Source organism: Strix aluco, chromosome 1, assembly GCF_031877795.1.
Source record: "Strix aluco isolate bStrAlu1 chromosome 1, bStrAlu1.hap1, whole genome shotgun sequence".
Classification (NCBI taxonomy): Eukaryota; Metazoa; Chordata; class Aves; order Strigiformes; family Strigidae; genus Strix; species Strix aluco.
In genome coordinates, this window is record NC_133931.1 from 107,546,088 (window position 1) to 107,562,672 (window position 16,585).

Consider the following 16,585-nt stretch of genomic DNA (forward strand, 5'->3'; position numbering starts at 1 on the left):
AGGAGTGAGTGAGAGGCTGCGTGGTACTCAGTTTCCCTCTGGTCTCAAACCATGACAGATGTCTAAACCAGTGGAAGTATTAGAAATATAGTCAGTGAAATTCATGAGCCACTCAGCTCTCCCTAAAGTAAGAACTTACATTTGGCCAACTGTATAGTTGTCTAGATATTGATCTAGAGTTGGATTCATTTGCATAAACATAGCTGTCAAATGTCATTTGAGATGTCTTCGGGCATCCAAGATATCCGCTCTGTCCTGGAGATATGATTCAGATTTTTGGACACTTATACTTTTCTGGAAGAGCAGCTGGAAGCCAGGCAGGACACCACACAGCTCCCAAAATCACACTAGCTACTTGTATTTAAGCATGCAATTCCTGCTCTTGGTGTTTATTATCTGCAGTGAAAGCTTGGGCACCTCATCTGTGTATACATGCCTTACTATTCCCTCAGTTGTACTCTGTGAGATAAACTCAACTCTATATGTAAAGCGTATTAAAAGAGGGTCATAGCTTGCTTTCTTTGTATTCAGGTTACCTGTGTGGTTGCATCACAAGCATGTTATGACTTTCCTGTCATCTGCTAAACTTCCGTGTAAAAATGACTCCTCTCCAGCAAATTCAATCTCAAATTGTGTGAGTGGGCAAAGTTGATAGAATCCACACCCAAGATTAAAATCTGACTTGAAAGGAGCCACACCCAACCAATGGGTGAGTGACTAAATCCTGAAATGCAGAGATGGCTCCAACTTTTTTGGAAATCCAGTGGTTAATAATTGCTCAACTATTGGAACACGCTACAGGTACAGTTTGATGGCTGTGGCCCACTAGATAGAAGTTTCTAGAAATAGTCCTTTAGTAAAGTCAGATATCTAACCTATAAATCTTGATGATACCGGGTTAAAAAGTGGTTTAAAATTAATTTAAGATATAGATAAGGATCTTTTAAAAAAATTTTTTTTAGTATCTGAGTGAGAATTTTTCAGTTTCAGAAAATACAGTTGTATTCGAGGCAGTACTCTGGTGTGTTGACTGATCTACTAAATGAGTTTTTCTCAGTGTTTGGTTCTTGAAGCACATGTGCTACAGTGTGGTATTGTTTCTTGAAAAATGTAGATACTTACACAGGACTTTTAGAGTGGGCTGAAATACTTCTGGATGTATCTTTTCTTTCTCTGCCTCTTAACTATAAAAGGAGCCTAAAAAAATCTCAGACTAGATGTAACCTTTAGAGATAAGGCCTTTTCTGGATTCCCTGTTCCATATTTGTTAATGTCCCTGTTTAGCAATATAGTGATTGATGCAACCCTTCTGCACATGGTGGAAAGGGGAGATATGTCCTGTGTTGTGTCACCCAGCACTCAAAGAAGGGGCTGAGGCTACCTCCGATCACCTAGTAAATCCATGTAAATGGATTACCATAGGGTATTTACAATTATTTGAAATACAGCAAAAATGAAAATCCATATATCTGTCCTGTGACCCTCAGCTTACAACCTGCCCATGTGCCCAAGACCTCATTTCAGCCCTGGCCCTGACTCAGCAATGCTGTAGAATGCTAATCTCCAGCTTTACAATGGCCCTGCCTCACCAAGGGCTCCACTGATCCAGGACGGATACACAGGTTGATGTCCTGGCCTGGTTTTGGACCTGTCTTGGACCTGCATTACCACCCTGAACTTGCCTGATGATCTGGACTCTTGGTTGAACCTGGTCTCTGTCTCCAGGCCTTCCTTGCTTTCTCACTGGGGCTGTGATGGGCCCTACTGCCCATGAAATGCCCCTTGTCTCCTAGACTACATCCCTCATGATCATCTGTCCCTGGTTGATCCCTGACACATCTCTGACCTCATCTGAATAGACACATGTCCACTTCCCCATCAAAAGACAAGGCTCCAAATATCTGTACTTTGGCTAAAAAATGAGGGAGAATAGCAACTGAAAGATGTAGCCTTTGTGGAGGATTCATAGGTCCATGAGGGCCAGATAGACTTATGGTAGCTGAAGCTGAGGAAAAAGATGGGAAAAATATCACAAATAGGTCATCTACTGTTGAGTCCTCTGTTTCAGTAGGGTGAATGTACCTGATCTTTTGAGAATGAACCTGATAATAAAACTCTTGAGGTTTGCTTTGACTATAAAAGAAATGAAGCCTTGAAGTATATCAGAGGTTATAAAGACCAACATTTTTCTACCTTTGCCAACTGGCATTGTTTTTAAGGACAACAGAATTTCTATTCTTGTTTAGACCCCTTAGAAATAATATGTAGGCCCCAAAAGACCTCTGGATCAAAGCTCAGAGCCACAGGGGCTATCAGTTGCAATGGAGAGTGTGTTGCATTTGTATTGGTAGTAGACGATAGTCATGCTTGATACTCATGCAGTGTGTTAAACACCTTCCTCATGTAACTCCACTGACTGATAGTGAAGAAAGAGTGTGCATGGCCCACTAATGGCAAAGACTTCATGCCTGGTTGGTCCAGAACTGACTTTTCCCAGCAGAATCCAGGGACGCCTTCCCATGAGGAAGGAAGCTAACCCTTTTAGCCCAAACACCCCTCCATCCTGCTGCTTCAGGAAGAAGTTACCCTGTAACTTCACAGACAAAAGTTGTCTTTGGAGCAATTTCATATCAGAACAGACTGATACAAAATGATAATACATTTATTGTGTCATCTACAGCAGTATACATGTTAAAAACAATTTCTCAAAACACAAAAAAGTTTAGAAAGCAGCAATTGATATCTGTTTCCACCTCATAACAAAGCTGAATAATGTCAGATCCCATTACCAATGAAACCAATTTTGACCAAAAAAGGTCAGTATTAGACCCAACAGGCCAGTAAGTTTGTACCTTGACACAGTCAAAAGCCAAAATACAGCTTTCCATCCAATAACTTGTTACTTCTCTTCTCAGAGCTATAGCATATTACATTGCCATTAAATTGACAAGAAGAAGGGAAAGAGAATGAACACACCAAATATTTGTTTTTACAGATTATACTGGTACACAAAGGCCTCTTGAGACCTCTCTGCAAGCACAAAGTCCATTGGAAAAGGCATATCCAGAAGCCTAAGTCATCTCAGACACTGAAGAGTGTCATATCACACAATGTCATATCACACAGTAATTCTTTACATGTATGAATTCCCCAAAAGAAAGCCAATGGGAAATTGCAATTTTAGTCATAAGAAGGTGAAAGACCATGAGGTTCAAAACATTGTTCAAGCTCTGCTGGTGTGTTTCCATACACAAAATACAATGTGTATTTAGCTGAACTTAGCTCTTTAGTACAGATATGCACGCAGCTTAACATCAGAGCATCATTAACTACTACTGCATATTCCGTATCTTCCTAATGTTACTCTTAAATGCAATTCTGAACTGGTTGCATGTGCCTGACTGCTGAAAGCAGAAGGTAAAATCCAAACTTTTTTTCACTGCATGTACACTATATACCATGTTTTTTTCTGGATGTAGAAGTGCTGGTCATATGGACACAATCTGACAAAGAGAACATGACTTCTTGAAAACTACTCTCGGTGAGAGCTACTAAGTCTCCAGATCTGGTTGGTAATACCCAACAGAAGTCACCCCCAAGCTTTTCAAGACCATTATTTCTCAACATGCATGAAACAGAACAATAGTGACCAGGCAAAGTTGCCAGGGGAAAAGTCATCTACATGTAGACTTCCACAGTGTCAACATCTGTCTCTGATCTGGTCAGCTAGACTTCCTGGTGGAAAGAAACAGATACTAGCAAAGTGTGAATCATCTCACCCTTGAGGTAGGCATCAAAAATATGTTTCATGTTTGTACTCTAAAATTGCTCATTTCTCTCTCGGGACTGCAAAGGCAAAGTGGAGAAACTAGATCAAAGGAAGATCTCTTCATTATTGATCAATAAAGGCAAATGATGTGGATATCTTCTTAGCTGCCTGCTTCTTGACATGGGATCTTTTCCAGGACTTCACCTATGATCCAGAATGCCTAATGTTGAAAGTGCCACATGTTGAAAGGGACACATATTTAATATAGCCCTTGATATTTAACTCTCTAAGAAAAAAAAATCAGGTAAAACCAGATATTTGGTTATAACTTTGCATTATGTACATTTCTATAGTTGTAGACTCAGTAGTCCAACAGACACTGCTATCTGAGTTTGGAGCTGAATCCCACCCAGATTGTTTATCTGTTTCCTAGATAGCCACACAGACCTCATAGATGTGACATAGGAACTATAGGAGACAGCAATCTTGTCTGGCAGCTGGAGGTCAAGCAGAATTCCACATGGTGTCCCATATATCCTGCTCTATCTATTCTTACTACCTTGTCTTGCTTCCCTCTAGACCTTCCTTGCTATAATAACTCTGCTGTGATCATATTTATTGCTCTGCAGTGTCATGTAGCAGATGATTTTGAGCATTCTACATTTCTCTGGAAGCCTTGCCCACAGGAAAAAATCTCAGAACAAAAAAGAAAGTCTTAGTATCATGAAATCACATAATCAAATGAAGGAAGGAAAGCTTAATTTGTTGAATTTTATAGGTATATCCACTGAATATGGAAACTATGAGGATTACCTTTAGCATTTGGATCCTGTACTTTGTCATGTAAGAAGGCTTCATAAGACTTCATGGCAGCTGTGAAATCACAGCTTGCATGTTTCTGTTGATGTTGAGGACACAGAGGGGGTAAGTACAGTAGCTTCATCAGGGTGCAGCATCTATTCTACCTGTATCTTCTCAAACCAATCACTCACTGTGAAAAGGCTACAAAGTGACCTGGTTACACTGCTCTTCCATCCTGGCCCTTCTGTAATATTGGGATATAGACACTCCTTGTGATTATAGCTGGCTAACAGCAGTCATGTTTTCCTCATCGTCTCCTCTCTATCATTATTTGTCAAAGTGGATGTTGGATGGGAGGCACTGAGAGGTTCATCAAAGACTAGATGACACTATGTACAAAAAGCTGAAAAAACAGTCATGTAGGTTGTCCTGGGAAAACAGCTTATAGCTGTTTGTAGCTGTACTTTTCATTTTTTTGATCTGTGGGAGCCTTCATATAATTACAGGTAAGACAAAAACCTTTCAGGGGCGTTACAAACATATATTGCTATATAAAAAGAATGAACTTATTTTCCTTAAGCATCTTCCATGGACACTTCAGAAATAGTCTATTGATTCTGAAATCTCCACAGACCACAGGTTGAAAACCACTGCCATAAGCAATTGTTTCTGAAACACTATTGAAAAACATTTTCAAATAACAAGGCAAATAAAGCCAATTAAATGATTGGTTTCTACATTTCTTTTATTGCCACTGTTTACTAAAATCACTCTGAACATATTGTTTTTTGCTATACCCGCTGAAATTTTTGTATCTAATTTCTGGCAGGGCTGGGCTGGAAAGATAATGTGAAGTTAGGTATCTGCATGGTTCACAGGACACATTTAGCAGGGATTTAGTAGCAGTGTCAGACACATGATCACTAAAACTTCACAGTATAATTTTGCCCATTTGAATGTTGATTTCCTGCAGTATGTTGACTGAATGAGTGTACTATCTCTTTGATTGGAAACAACAGTGATAGAACTTCTCTTGCAAGATTATAACTGAAACCAGAAAAGGAGAAGATTGGGATAATTATGCCTTTAGATCTGACTGAATGAAAGCTTCTCAAACCCCAAATCTCATTTACACACTTTCAAGAATCTTTCTCTTAGTTTTTATTGTTACTTTTTTTTTTTTTTTTTTTTTTTTTTCCCCCAGGGTGCTTGGCATGCTGCTTCCAGTTAATTTTCCTGCTGTTCTCAATGGATTTGCATATGTCTGTATTTGTTTCTTTGCATTGTTTTGCTGTCCAAATTGAGATTAGAGTTGAAACAAATGCAGCTTAATAGCATGATTATTTTTAGGCTTCTCTTTCAGCTGCATGATCAAAGATAAACTGTAGACTTTATCTGAACTAAAGCTGTTTGTATTTCAGGAAGGGAGAAAGAAACTGGAAGCAAGATTAGTATGACAAGGAGCATAAGTAAGCCAGGAGCTATTTTAATCTGAAATTCAGAAAAAAGTTTCTAACTGCCAGAAGAGTGAAGTTTTACAATAACTTTCCAGTGGGAAGAGAAGGTGACGCAAAGAAATGCTTTCTGATTTTTAAAAGGGGAGTTGATCACTTTAGGAGTGGGAGTAATATGCAGTGAAAATAATGGTGATTACAGAGTTTCCTTCAGATTAAGTGTCCTTGTGCTGCTCTGGAAAACCCTAGGATCAGAAAACAACAGCTCTAACTCTGCTAAACTCTGTTTTGTTCTCAATCATTTTTGCTTTGCATATTTTTAGATACTGATTTATTTTATCCATGGGATTTATGAAAAAACCCCCAGTACTAAAAGGGTGGCTACAAAGAGGATGGAGGCTGTCTTTTCACAAGGACTCACATGGAGAAGACAAGGGGAACAGGTATGAGTTGCACAGGGAAAGATTTCATCTCGATATAAGAAAGAAATTTTTTACAGTGGGAACAATCATTCACCGGAACAACCTCCCCAGGGACGTGGTAGAGTCACCATCAGTGGAGATTTTCAAGATGCAATTGGACAGGGTGAGAGATAATGTCATGTAGGTTCCCTTTCTCATGAAAGATTGGACCAGATGATTGTTCGAGGTCCCTTCCAACCTGGGCAGTTGATTTTACAATTCTGTGATTCTATGAACTGCTCTGCATTCCCTTCTGGAACATATCTCACACTTGCCATTGACGATGGAGAAAGTCTAGAGAGAGTCATCTTTGCAAACGTAATCTCAAGTTATCAGCACAGTCAGTTCCTGCCCACTTCTGGTTGTTATTTAGCCCTGTAGTTGCAAGAGACAGTTTTTCAGTTGCAATGATGGACAGCTGCTGAAAAGGAGTAGCTAGACACCAAATAGTGTGTGAATTTAACTTCCAAATTGCACCTTTTCTGCATTTCACTCTGGATTCACCCGCCTTCATCTCCCTCCCTTCTCCAACTACCCCATTTTAACACCTGGTTTTCAAATGCAAATAAATGAGGCAGAGGAACTTGGGTATTTTTCCTCTACGAAATAAAAACTCCCACAAGTAAACATTTAAGTTTCATTACCTGGGCTCTGGGTTCCAGATGTACTAAATGTAGGTGAAGGTAAAAGGGGGTGAGGTCACCATGCAGCAATGAAACAAGCCTTGTCCTTTGAAATATGTGTTGTAGTTTTCATTTTAGGATGTTAATTGTCCTGTAGTACCAGCACTCCACATCAAAAAGTCAATAATCAAACAGTGGTTAGATACAGTAAATAGTCACAGAAGCTGCAGCACAGAAACTTTTTATACATTTACAAAAACAAAATAACAAAATTAGACAAGAAATACATTATGGACATGGTAGAAAAAATGGCTCAAGGAGCACTGCACACTTTTTTTTTTTAATTATGTATTGTTTTTAGTAACATAGCTCCAAAATATATTTCACAGTGAAAATTCAAACAAAGCACTGTTACACTCAATTGATATTTACACACACTTAGAAGCAAACCACGTGTTGGTTCCTTCCATCCTGAAACAAATAGTAATGACAGCCACTGCCAATGGTGGCCATGCATGTCCAGCATATTCGGCTTACATTCAACATAAAGATTTCTTGAGAGCTAATTTGTGCGATGGCATCAGAGTTTGGTTTAGATAACTATATACACCTGAAGTATGATCTTTCCAGTAACACTGAGAAAGTTCAAGTGACTAAGGAAAGCCACATTTACAAGTGCATCAACATCGCCAATAAAAATATAATAGAAGGGGGTTGCTTGTATAATATATTGTATATTAAATATGTTGAGAGATACCATTTCTTCTAGTAAATTCAGTGCTGGTGAAAGGTGCTGAAGACTTCAATTTGTCCACTGAACAAGAAACACAGGGACTCCAACAGCAGAATTTTCCCTCCACTGCCCTTTAGCTTGTCTTGCTCCTGAGTGTTTGCTCTAGGAATTTAAGGGACAAGTCCAAATTTTCGTGACTATTCAGTTCTTGGTCTCTCTGCTGAGACCACCAAAAAATAATAGTAATGTGCCGAGGCCAAATCCCAAGGCAAAATGAAGTGGCTTTTTTCTAACAATAACAGTAGTTTTCTGTACTGATTTTAATTTAACTGAGGACCTAGTCTCCAGTGTGCATGACTGGAGGGTAGTTTTGGTGATGTGGATATTTGCCCACGAGGCACTGGACTGAGATCCACCAATTCAAATTGCAGAGCACTTCAGGGCAGCCAGGAAAACAACAGAATCCAGAAGTGAGCTCAAAGTAATTAAGCCTCAACAACAATAACGAAAAAAAAAAAAAAGATCCAAACACCTTCTTGCTCTGGACTAAAACATGACAAAAAGTCTCCAGCTAGAGGCAGTTATTCAACACCTTTTTTCAAAATTTCTGATTTATTAATACTTGAAAATTGGCTATCAGTCATTCATGCAAAACATACACTTTGATTTTTTTAAGTAATGCACTTGCAGTATTGTCAATATAATACCTTGTGAAAACCCATACTACAGAAAATACAAAACTAAACGCTATCTGTTCATCTAACGTTAGATAATTTAATATTAAAAAAATATCTAAGTATGCATTTACCTGATAGATCTGACTTTCCCCACCTCCCATGCCTTTCTTGACTGCAAAGTGCATGGTTCCTTGGGAAACTTTCTAGAATAGTTTTTAACAGCATCTAATGAGAGAAGAAGCTCCAATCTATCAGTTAAAAATACTTCAGTGACTTTTGCAGACAGTCTGGTAGAGGGGGACAAATTCTGCTCTTGGAGCAGCAAACCAGTGCTGAAGACTTGACAAAAAGGTGTCTGGATCATTTAACTCCCACTTAAGATACTGGAATACAATGTAAGTGATTTAAACCTTTTTGCTGGTCTTCTGTGCAAGGGTAGGTTTCACCTGAAAGGGGTGTTAAGCATCTCATAAGAGCATGATCCTGTACAAATATGAAGTCAATCTCAACATTTCTGTCTGTTTTAAATTATTTTTACATTCACACTGCTACAACTGAGACCAGATTACGTCCCATAAAGCAGTATATAAGTGTTAAGTATTATAATTAATATTCCTTTCAGAACTTTGAGACTTTTTTTTTTCCTTTTAAAATAAGGAAACTAGAATTATTTTTAAAAACCTATGCTTAAAATGACATTAAAATATTAATTAATTAATTAACCTAAACTAACAAAAACCAGTGAAATTAAAAGCTCATACTTGACTGACACTAGAATTCTGAGTATTTCACTTTTTTTTTAGTTTGTGATCATATTAACTAACACCAAGGAATGAGCCTGAATTTTGAATTTCCTTTTTTAACCTAAACTAACAAAACTCACTGAAATTAAAAGCTTATACTCAACTGACAATAAAATTCCGAGTCTTTCACTTTTTTTTAGTTCGTGATCATGTTAACTAACACCAAGCTTGAATTTTGAATTTCCTGGTTAGTATTAGTTTCAGTTCAAAGCTTCACATTTAAAATGTCATCTTCATTTTTGTTTTTTAATATATGCATACACTTACACAGATATATATATAAATAAAAATATATATATATAAATATTTCCAATAAATCCAAAGTGAAGTGAGCACTAGGACGGTCCTCAAAGCCTTTATGCACTGTATAAAGACTTCTAAGAATTGACATCATCAACATTTGATTGAAGTAGATATGTACCAGTTGTGGCTTTAATTACAAGGCAAAGGTTGAAAGAACATTTTAGTTCCTCTCAAAGAAAAGCAGCAAGACCATTGCTGGTTAAACAAACAGAATATCCAAAGAGAGAGAAAACTGCCAGGTGTGGGAAATAATCAAAAGTCTTTTATTTTTTCCTTCCATACCATGTTATTGTTCAGTTTAGTTGCTCACCAAATGCAAATAACTTTTACCTTCCAGGATAACCATGCCAGAACCTTCCTGTGCCTCTTGCTCTGGCAGGGGAGAGTCAACACACAGAAGACAACCAGGCTGCAAAAACACCACACTCTGTTTGACAGGACTACCCAAAATCATGCCATGTTTGGGACACAGATGCAGAGGGTTCAAGGTTATCTGGAGGGAAAGGTCATCCTGGAACTGACTTCTGCTCTTAGGTTGGGAGGGAAGGGACAGTTATTTTTATTATTCAAAGAATCCAATCAATCTACCAATCAATCTGTCAATGCCAAAAATATAAATATATCTCAACTGCATGGCCCTTTTAGAAAATTCACAGTTTAGCTAGAACATAAAGCATTCTCAGAAGTGTCCCTGGGTACGAAAAAAGACAGCTGATCCCATCTCTCTTGCCTGTAGTCCCCGCACTGATTGATGATAGTTATGCAGCTTCACATTGGCACAGCAGTTTCTTTAAGTCCACTGGGAACATCTGACTAAATCCAGCCGTGAACGCTTCCTGGAGTTCTTGCTGAATTGGCTGGTTTGATTAACTCGAGCATATTAGCTCCATCTTAAGACTCAAAAGAGAAACACTGCAGAAATTCACATGCCAAAAGACAGGGACAGGCTAAGATATGTTTGACTAGGAAAAATAAAAGGGAAATCCAAACCAAAATGGAAACCAATCTGAAAAATAACAATGGCCGTCTCCATTCACAGATTAGTATCAGTCTGGCAACCAAGGATCACAACTGCACAGCAATCACTTATTACTTTTGACTGACAACAGATTACTTGCAGATGCTCTGAAATGTAAACCACTGAGTGGGTGGGCTTGGCCTGTTGTTTGTCTTTTAAACATTTTTCCATTAATGGCCTTGAGTACAGTTGGGTATTTACAGTGATTGTTAAAAAGATATATATACACATTTCCTTTGCTTTTTCACCTCTACAACATGAAGAAAGGAAAGGAAAGGAAAGGAAAGGAAAGGAAAGGAAAGGAAAGGAAAGGAAAGGAAAGGAAAGGAAAGGAAAGGAAAGGAAAGGAAAGGAAAGGAAAGGAAAGGAAAGGAAAGGAAAGGAAAGGAAAGGAAAGGAAAGGAAAGGAAAGGAAAGGAAAGGAAAGGAAAGGAAAGGAAAGGAAAGGAAAGGAAAGGAAAGGAAAGGAAAGGAAAGGAAAGGAAAGGAAAGGAAAGGAAAGGAAAGGGAAAGGAAAGACCTACACCACCACCAAAACTATGATTTCATATTTTTTCTTTTTAAAGGGATGGTTTTTGGTTTGCTTGTTGATTGATTTGTTTTCCTTAGCTGCTCATGTCGCTAGGTTCTCTGCATTTATGCTGGACATCCGAATCTGAGAGCTGCTCTTGCTCAGAATGGAGAGTTGTGTCCCCCCGTTCACTCCGCTGCTCGCTAGAGAAGGATGACGATGTTTGAAATCCACAGCAAAATACCGGTTGACTTTCCAGCTCCTCCATTTTCTCTTTATTTCTGATTGCACCTTTAGGGAGAAACTTCAAAAGGTCATTTTTTATGTACTTAGCTGCTCGAGGACATGCTGATAAATTATCAAGATTAGAAAAAAACCCCATAATTTGACAGAACTATTTTTAAGACTATTACTAAATTCCTTGTTTCAGCAAAATCTGAAGTGGCTTCTCCATGTCTGAAAGAGGTCCAACCATGAAGTGGGAACAACAGCCCAGGTTCTGTCTCTGACTTCAGATAATTTGGGTTCAGCCCAGAGGCACACAGAAGACCTGCTCAACACTAACTCCAACATGGTTCTGAGCTGGCTTCTTGGAAAAAATATCTTGTTTTCATCAATGACCAGTACCAAATACATAATAAGGAACCAAAGAAACCAGCAATCAAAAGGTACTAGATGGTAATGAAATAACCTGTCCACACAAGCAGCTTCTCTCTCACCCGCCATTAATGGATGCACGTTTATTGAAAACTTTGCGTCCTACTTTCAGATCACCTCTAAGCAGACAACAGCTCTTGGATTAATATACATCTGTAATACCCTCTTTTCCCTTGAGATTTTTTCATGGACACCCACAGCAAATCACAAAGAGTAAAACAATCCATGGTCAGAAGTTCAACTGGAAAGTAAGTAAATAATTCTATAGCTTTTCTGCTTTTCATTCATCACGAGTTTCCTGGCAATCTTGCTAGGTGTGCATGTGTGTACATATATACATAAAATAGTAAGGATTTAATATAAGGAATATCACACTAGCTCAGACCAATTTTTACTCGGTCTATTACTCATTACTGAGAGTAACTTGTAGCATTATTTCTGAATGAAATAATGTAAGAACAAGGAAATATGTAGATATATTTTCCCAATATATTTTTCCAATCTCCAGTGAGCTGCTGTGTCAGAGATGTTCTTCTTGTTCTTAACAGTTATTGCTAGATTTTCCTAGACTAATACAATTATAAAAATGGATCAGCATATGCCCAAATGCCAAACAAGTTCTTCAACTGTATGGACATGAACTTCAGGGAGGAAAAATCCAACTGAAAATTTTACATTCTTCTAGTACCTCTAAATTTCTATTTTTGTTAAAGTATAGATAGATATAGATTAAATAGAATATGGAGATATATTTAATCTGTAAAAGGAAAATAGTGTTTGTATCTGTAACAGTGTAATATATCAAAGGTGAACCCTTTCTTACTCTAAGTAATTTAGTGAAGGCACAAGACATTCTCTAATGTCTTGAGGTAAAATGTTTTTAATTAATCTGGTTGTGTTAGTTTGGTTAAGAACCACCACTCCACTCCCCCAAGGGGTTACAGGAAATCTGACACACTGTGCATGTTACCTTGGAGGGTGTTTATTTCCAGAGTAGTTTTAGACAAGACTTTCTGGCTATTCTATTACCACTCATGGAAGATAATAGATGAAACAACAGTTGTAGGTGGGAGGGGCGTCTTGTAATGCCAGCTGGAGTAGTATGAATGCAGCCACTAATTCCAGCAAGGTGTGGTCCAGAACTCACCTTCTGAGCTACTTGGGATGGACCTATGAATAAAGTTTTAGCAGACTTGTGGGCCCTTTAACAGTCACCTTGACTAAGCCCATGAGCAAAGATGACCTATAAGTTTGTTTGATGAACTTGGAGATTGTTAAGGTTATCTGAGGAGTCACTTGGATCAAGGAGTTAGAGACCTTTTGTACAAGAGACCAGCTATTGCACACTATATGTGAAATGGTTGGACTGGATGATCTTCAAGGTCTTTTCCAACCTAGATGATTCTGTGATTCTAGACGATTCTGGTGTAGAAAACCTAGTGCACTAAAACTGGTAGAAAAAAATAGTCTCTGCCTCCTTGAAAAGAAAAAAAAGAATGGGCAATGCTTTGCTGGGAAAAAAACTGGCTGGATGGCCAGGCCCAAAGAGTTGTGGTGAATGGAGTTAAATCTAGTTGGTGGCCGGTCACGAATGGTGTGCCCCAAGGCTCGGTTTTGGGGCCACTCCTGTTTAACATCTTTATTGATGATCTAGACGAGGGGATTGAGTGCACCCTCAGTAAGTTTGCAGATGACACCAAGTTGGGTGGGAGTGTTGATCTGCTTGAGGGTAGGGAGGCTCTGCAGAGAGATCTGGACAGGCTGGAGCGATGGGCTAAGGCCAACTGTGTGAGTTTCAATAAGGCCAAATGCTGGGTTCTGCACTTTGGCCACAACAACCCCCAGCAGCGCTACAGGTTTGGGGAGGAGTGGCTGGAGAGCTGCCAGTCAGAGAGGGCCTGGGGGTGTTGACTGACAGCCGGCTGAACATGAGCCAGCAGTGTGCCCAGGTGGCCAAGAAGGCCAATGGTATCCTGGCTTGCATCAGAAATAGCGTGGCCAGCAGGGACAGGGAAGTGATCTTACCCCTGTACTCGGCACTGGTGAGGCCGCACCTCGATTCCTGTGTTCAGTTTTGGGCCCCTCACTACAAAAAGGACATTGAATTACTCGAGCGTGTCCAAAGAAGGGCAACGAAGCTGGTGAAGGGTCTGGAGCACATGTCGTACGAGGAGCGGCTGAGGGAACTGGGGTTGTTTAGTCTGGAGAAGAGGAGGCTGAGGGGAGACCTCATCGCCCTCTATGACTACCTGAAAGGAGGTTGCAGAGAGCTGGGGATGAGGCTCTTGAACCAAGTAATAAGAGCTAGAACAAGAGGTAATGGCCTCAAGTTGCACCAGGGAAGGTTTAGACTGGATATTAGGAAGCATTTCTTTACAGAATGGGTTGTTAGGCGTTGGAATGGGCTGCCCAGGGCAGTGGTGGAGTCCCCATCCATGGAGGTGTTTAAGAGTTTGGTTGACATAGCGCTGAGGGATATGGTGTAGTTGGGAACTGTCAATGTTAGGTTAATGGTTGGGCTAGATGATCTTCAAGGTCTTTTCCAACCTAGACGATTCTGTGATTCTGTGATTTTAGGAGAAGTCTTCTGTTGGACTGCATAATAGATGTCTATCAGTGGAGGAAAGAATGGATGGACTGTAGATATTCCTCTTAAGGCAGGCTTGAGGAGGAAGCCTTTTTCCATTAATTCAGAAAACAGTTATCTCAGGTATTCAGTCTGATAAACAAAGACAGGGGAACTTCAATTTGCAGATCAGAATGGGTGAATTGGGAAAAAAAACAAATGTGGGAAACTGACACTAGCAGCCGCAGCAGCAGTTTCCATGTGCTGAGAGGAGTGTGAGGGTTGCAAGCTACCTGGTGGGTGTCTGAGGGGGTTTCTGGGCATCCAACACCCTTGGGCTATGTGTGTGGAGGGACCAGCTTGAAGGTGGCAGGTCTCACAAGAGGAGTGGGAAACAGTTGGCTGGTGCCAGCTGTCCCCATGGCCAGGTCAAACTGTGGGAAGCTGCATTTAACTGGCTTCTGGGGAGCACCAGCAACCAGGAGTGCAAACAGGGCTTGGGGCCTGTTGGGAATGGCATCAGCAACAGGACATGACATCTGTTAGGAACAGCATCAGCAGCTTGTGCGGCAGTTCACGCAGGAAGGGCGGTGCACTCTGCCAGTTTTTGGGCTGCTGCCTGTTCTGCTCACCTGCAGGCCTAGTCTGTAGTCCCAGTGGTCACCCAAGCTAGCTGGTGGCTCTGCAAGCCCACCAAGAAGCTTGAGGTCTCCAGAGAATTAGAAGGGTTTATCAGGCAGTGCTTTGAAGTTGTTGGAAGCATGGTGGTGGAGATCAGGCAAGGGCTGCTCTCTGCAGCAGACAGGAATCAGCTACCTGGCCAGGCTAGCCTGGGAAGAGTGGAGGCAGCCATCCAGACAGAGTGGATGGAAAGACTGTAACCCATCCTCCTGGGTGGCTGCACCTGCTCAAGGTGGGCTATGGTGGAGTTATTCAGGCAGCAGGTGGAGGAGCTGCAGGAGGAAGTTAGCAGGCTGCACTATATTAGAGAGAGTAAACAAGAAATAGATAATTATCAGAGACTTTGCAAGAAGAGATATTAGGGCCCTGTGGCACTGATCTCCAAGGACTACCAGAAAAAGATCTTCAACAGCAAACAGACAGAACCTTGGAGAAGGGGGCACCATGGCCTCTGGTGACCCATGGGAGAAGGTTATCACTTCACTCTCCTTCTTATGTACCAACCAGCAACAGATATTAAGCCTTGTCAGTGGACAAAACCAATGAGCAATATTCACAGGGAGAAACTGCACTAGCAGCACATACTAAAAGCTGCAAGAGGAAGCAGCAAGTGCTGAGAGACAGTGGGACAGCCAGCTGCCTGCTTGATATACAGACAAGTGAACTTTGCTGCTTGTCAGGAGTCAAGATCAGGATGTCACAGAGAGATTGAAACAACTAGTTAAAATCACAGACTATTATCCTGTACTTCTTTTCCATGTGGGCACCAATGACACAGTGAAGCAAAGACTGGGCAAGATTAAGCAGAACTTCAGAGTCTTGGAGGTGCAAGCAAAAGGGGCAGATGCCCAAGTGATCTTCTCTGTCTTGCCAGTCAGAGATAGGTGCGCAGGCAGAAGTTGATGCATTGTGCTGATCTATACCTAGCTTCATGGCTGGTGTCATTGCCAGGGTTTTGTTTTCTACAATTATAGGAAATCCTTCAATGAATACAGCCTACTGGGGAGAGATGGGATACACCTACTGAGAAGAGGCAGGAGAATCTTCATTAGCATATTGGCTGACTTAGTGAATTGTGCTTTAAACTAATGAACTTGGGGGGCAGTGTCCAAAGCTATAACATCTGCATATTCATAAGCAGCAGGTTGGATGAGTTCACCTACCAGAGTAGTGAGGAATGCTCCCCCAACCCTCTTCAAAGGCAAGAATCCTAAGTCCAATCATCTCAAGTTTGTGTATACCAATGGGCGTAGTCTGGGCAGCAAACAGGAGAAACTGGAGCTCCATGCCCACTCAGAGAGTTATGATATTATAGAAAACACAGAAATTTGGTGGGAAAACTCACATGACTGTAAGACCACAATGGATGGCTACAAACTCTTTTGGGAAGATAGGAAGAGAAGAAGAAGTATAGTTGCACTTCATATAAAACAGAAATTTGAGTGTGTGGAAGTGAGTAATGGAGACTGCAACAGATCTATTGAATACCTCTGGATCAAGATTAGAGGAACTGTCATCAAGAGAGATC

The 16,585-nt window shown here is 40.4% G+C and overlaps 1 protein-coding gene across 7 annotated transcripts in view; it reads right to left on the minus strand.

The window, feature by feature from the left end:
• Window positions 1-2,644: 2,644 nt before the first annotated feature.
• ADCYAP1R1 (ADCYAP receptor type I) overlaps window positions 2,645-16,585 on the minus strand; it is a 150,923-nt gene continuing 136,982 nt past the window's right edge. For 4 of the 7 annotated variants that reach the window (XM_074830573.1, XM_074830562.1, XM_074830588.1 and 1 more), the window contains one exon: window positions 2,645-11,457. In XM_074830573.1, coding sequence (XP_074686674.1) covers window positions 11,248-11,457 — 210 coding nt within the window. In that variant the 3' untranslated portion in view covers window positions 2,645-11,247. The remainder of the gene's footprint in view (window positions 11,458-16,585) is intronic. The other 3 variants (XM_074830578.1, XM_074830599.1, XM_074830616.1) reach the window with 1 other exon arrangement.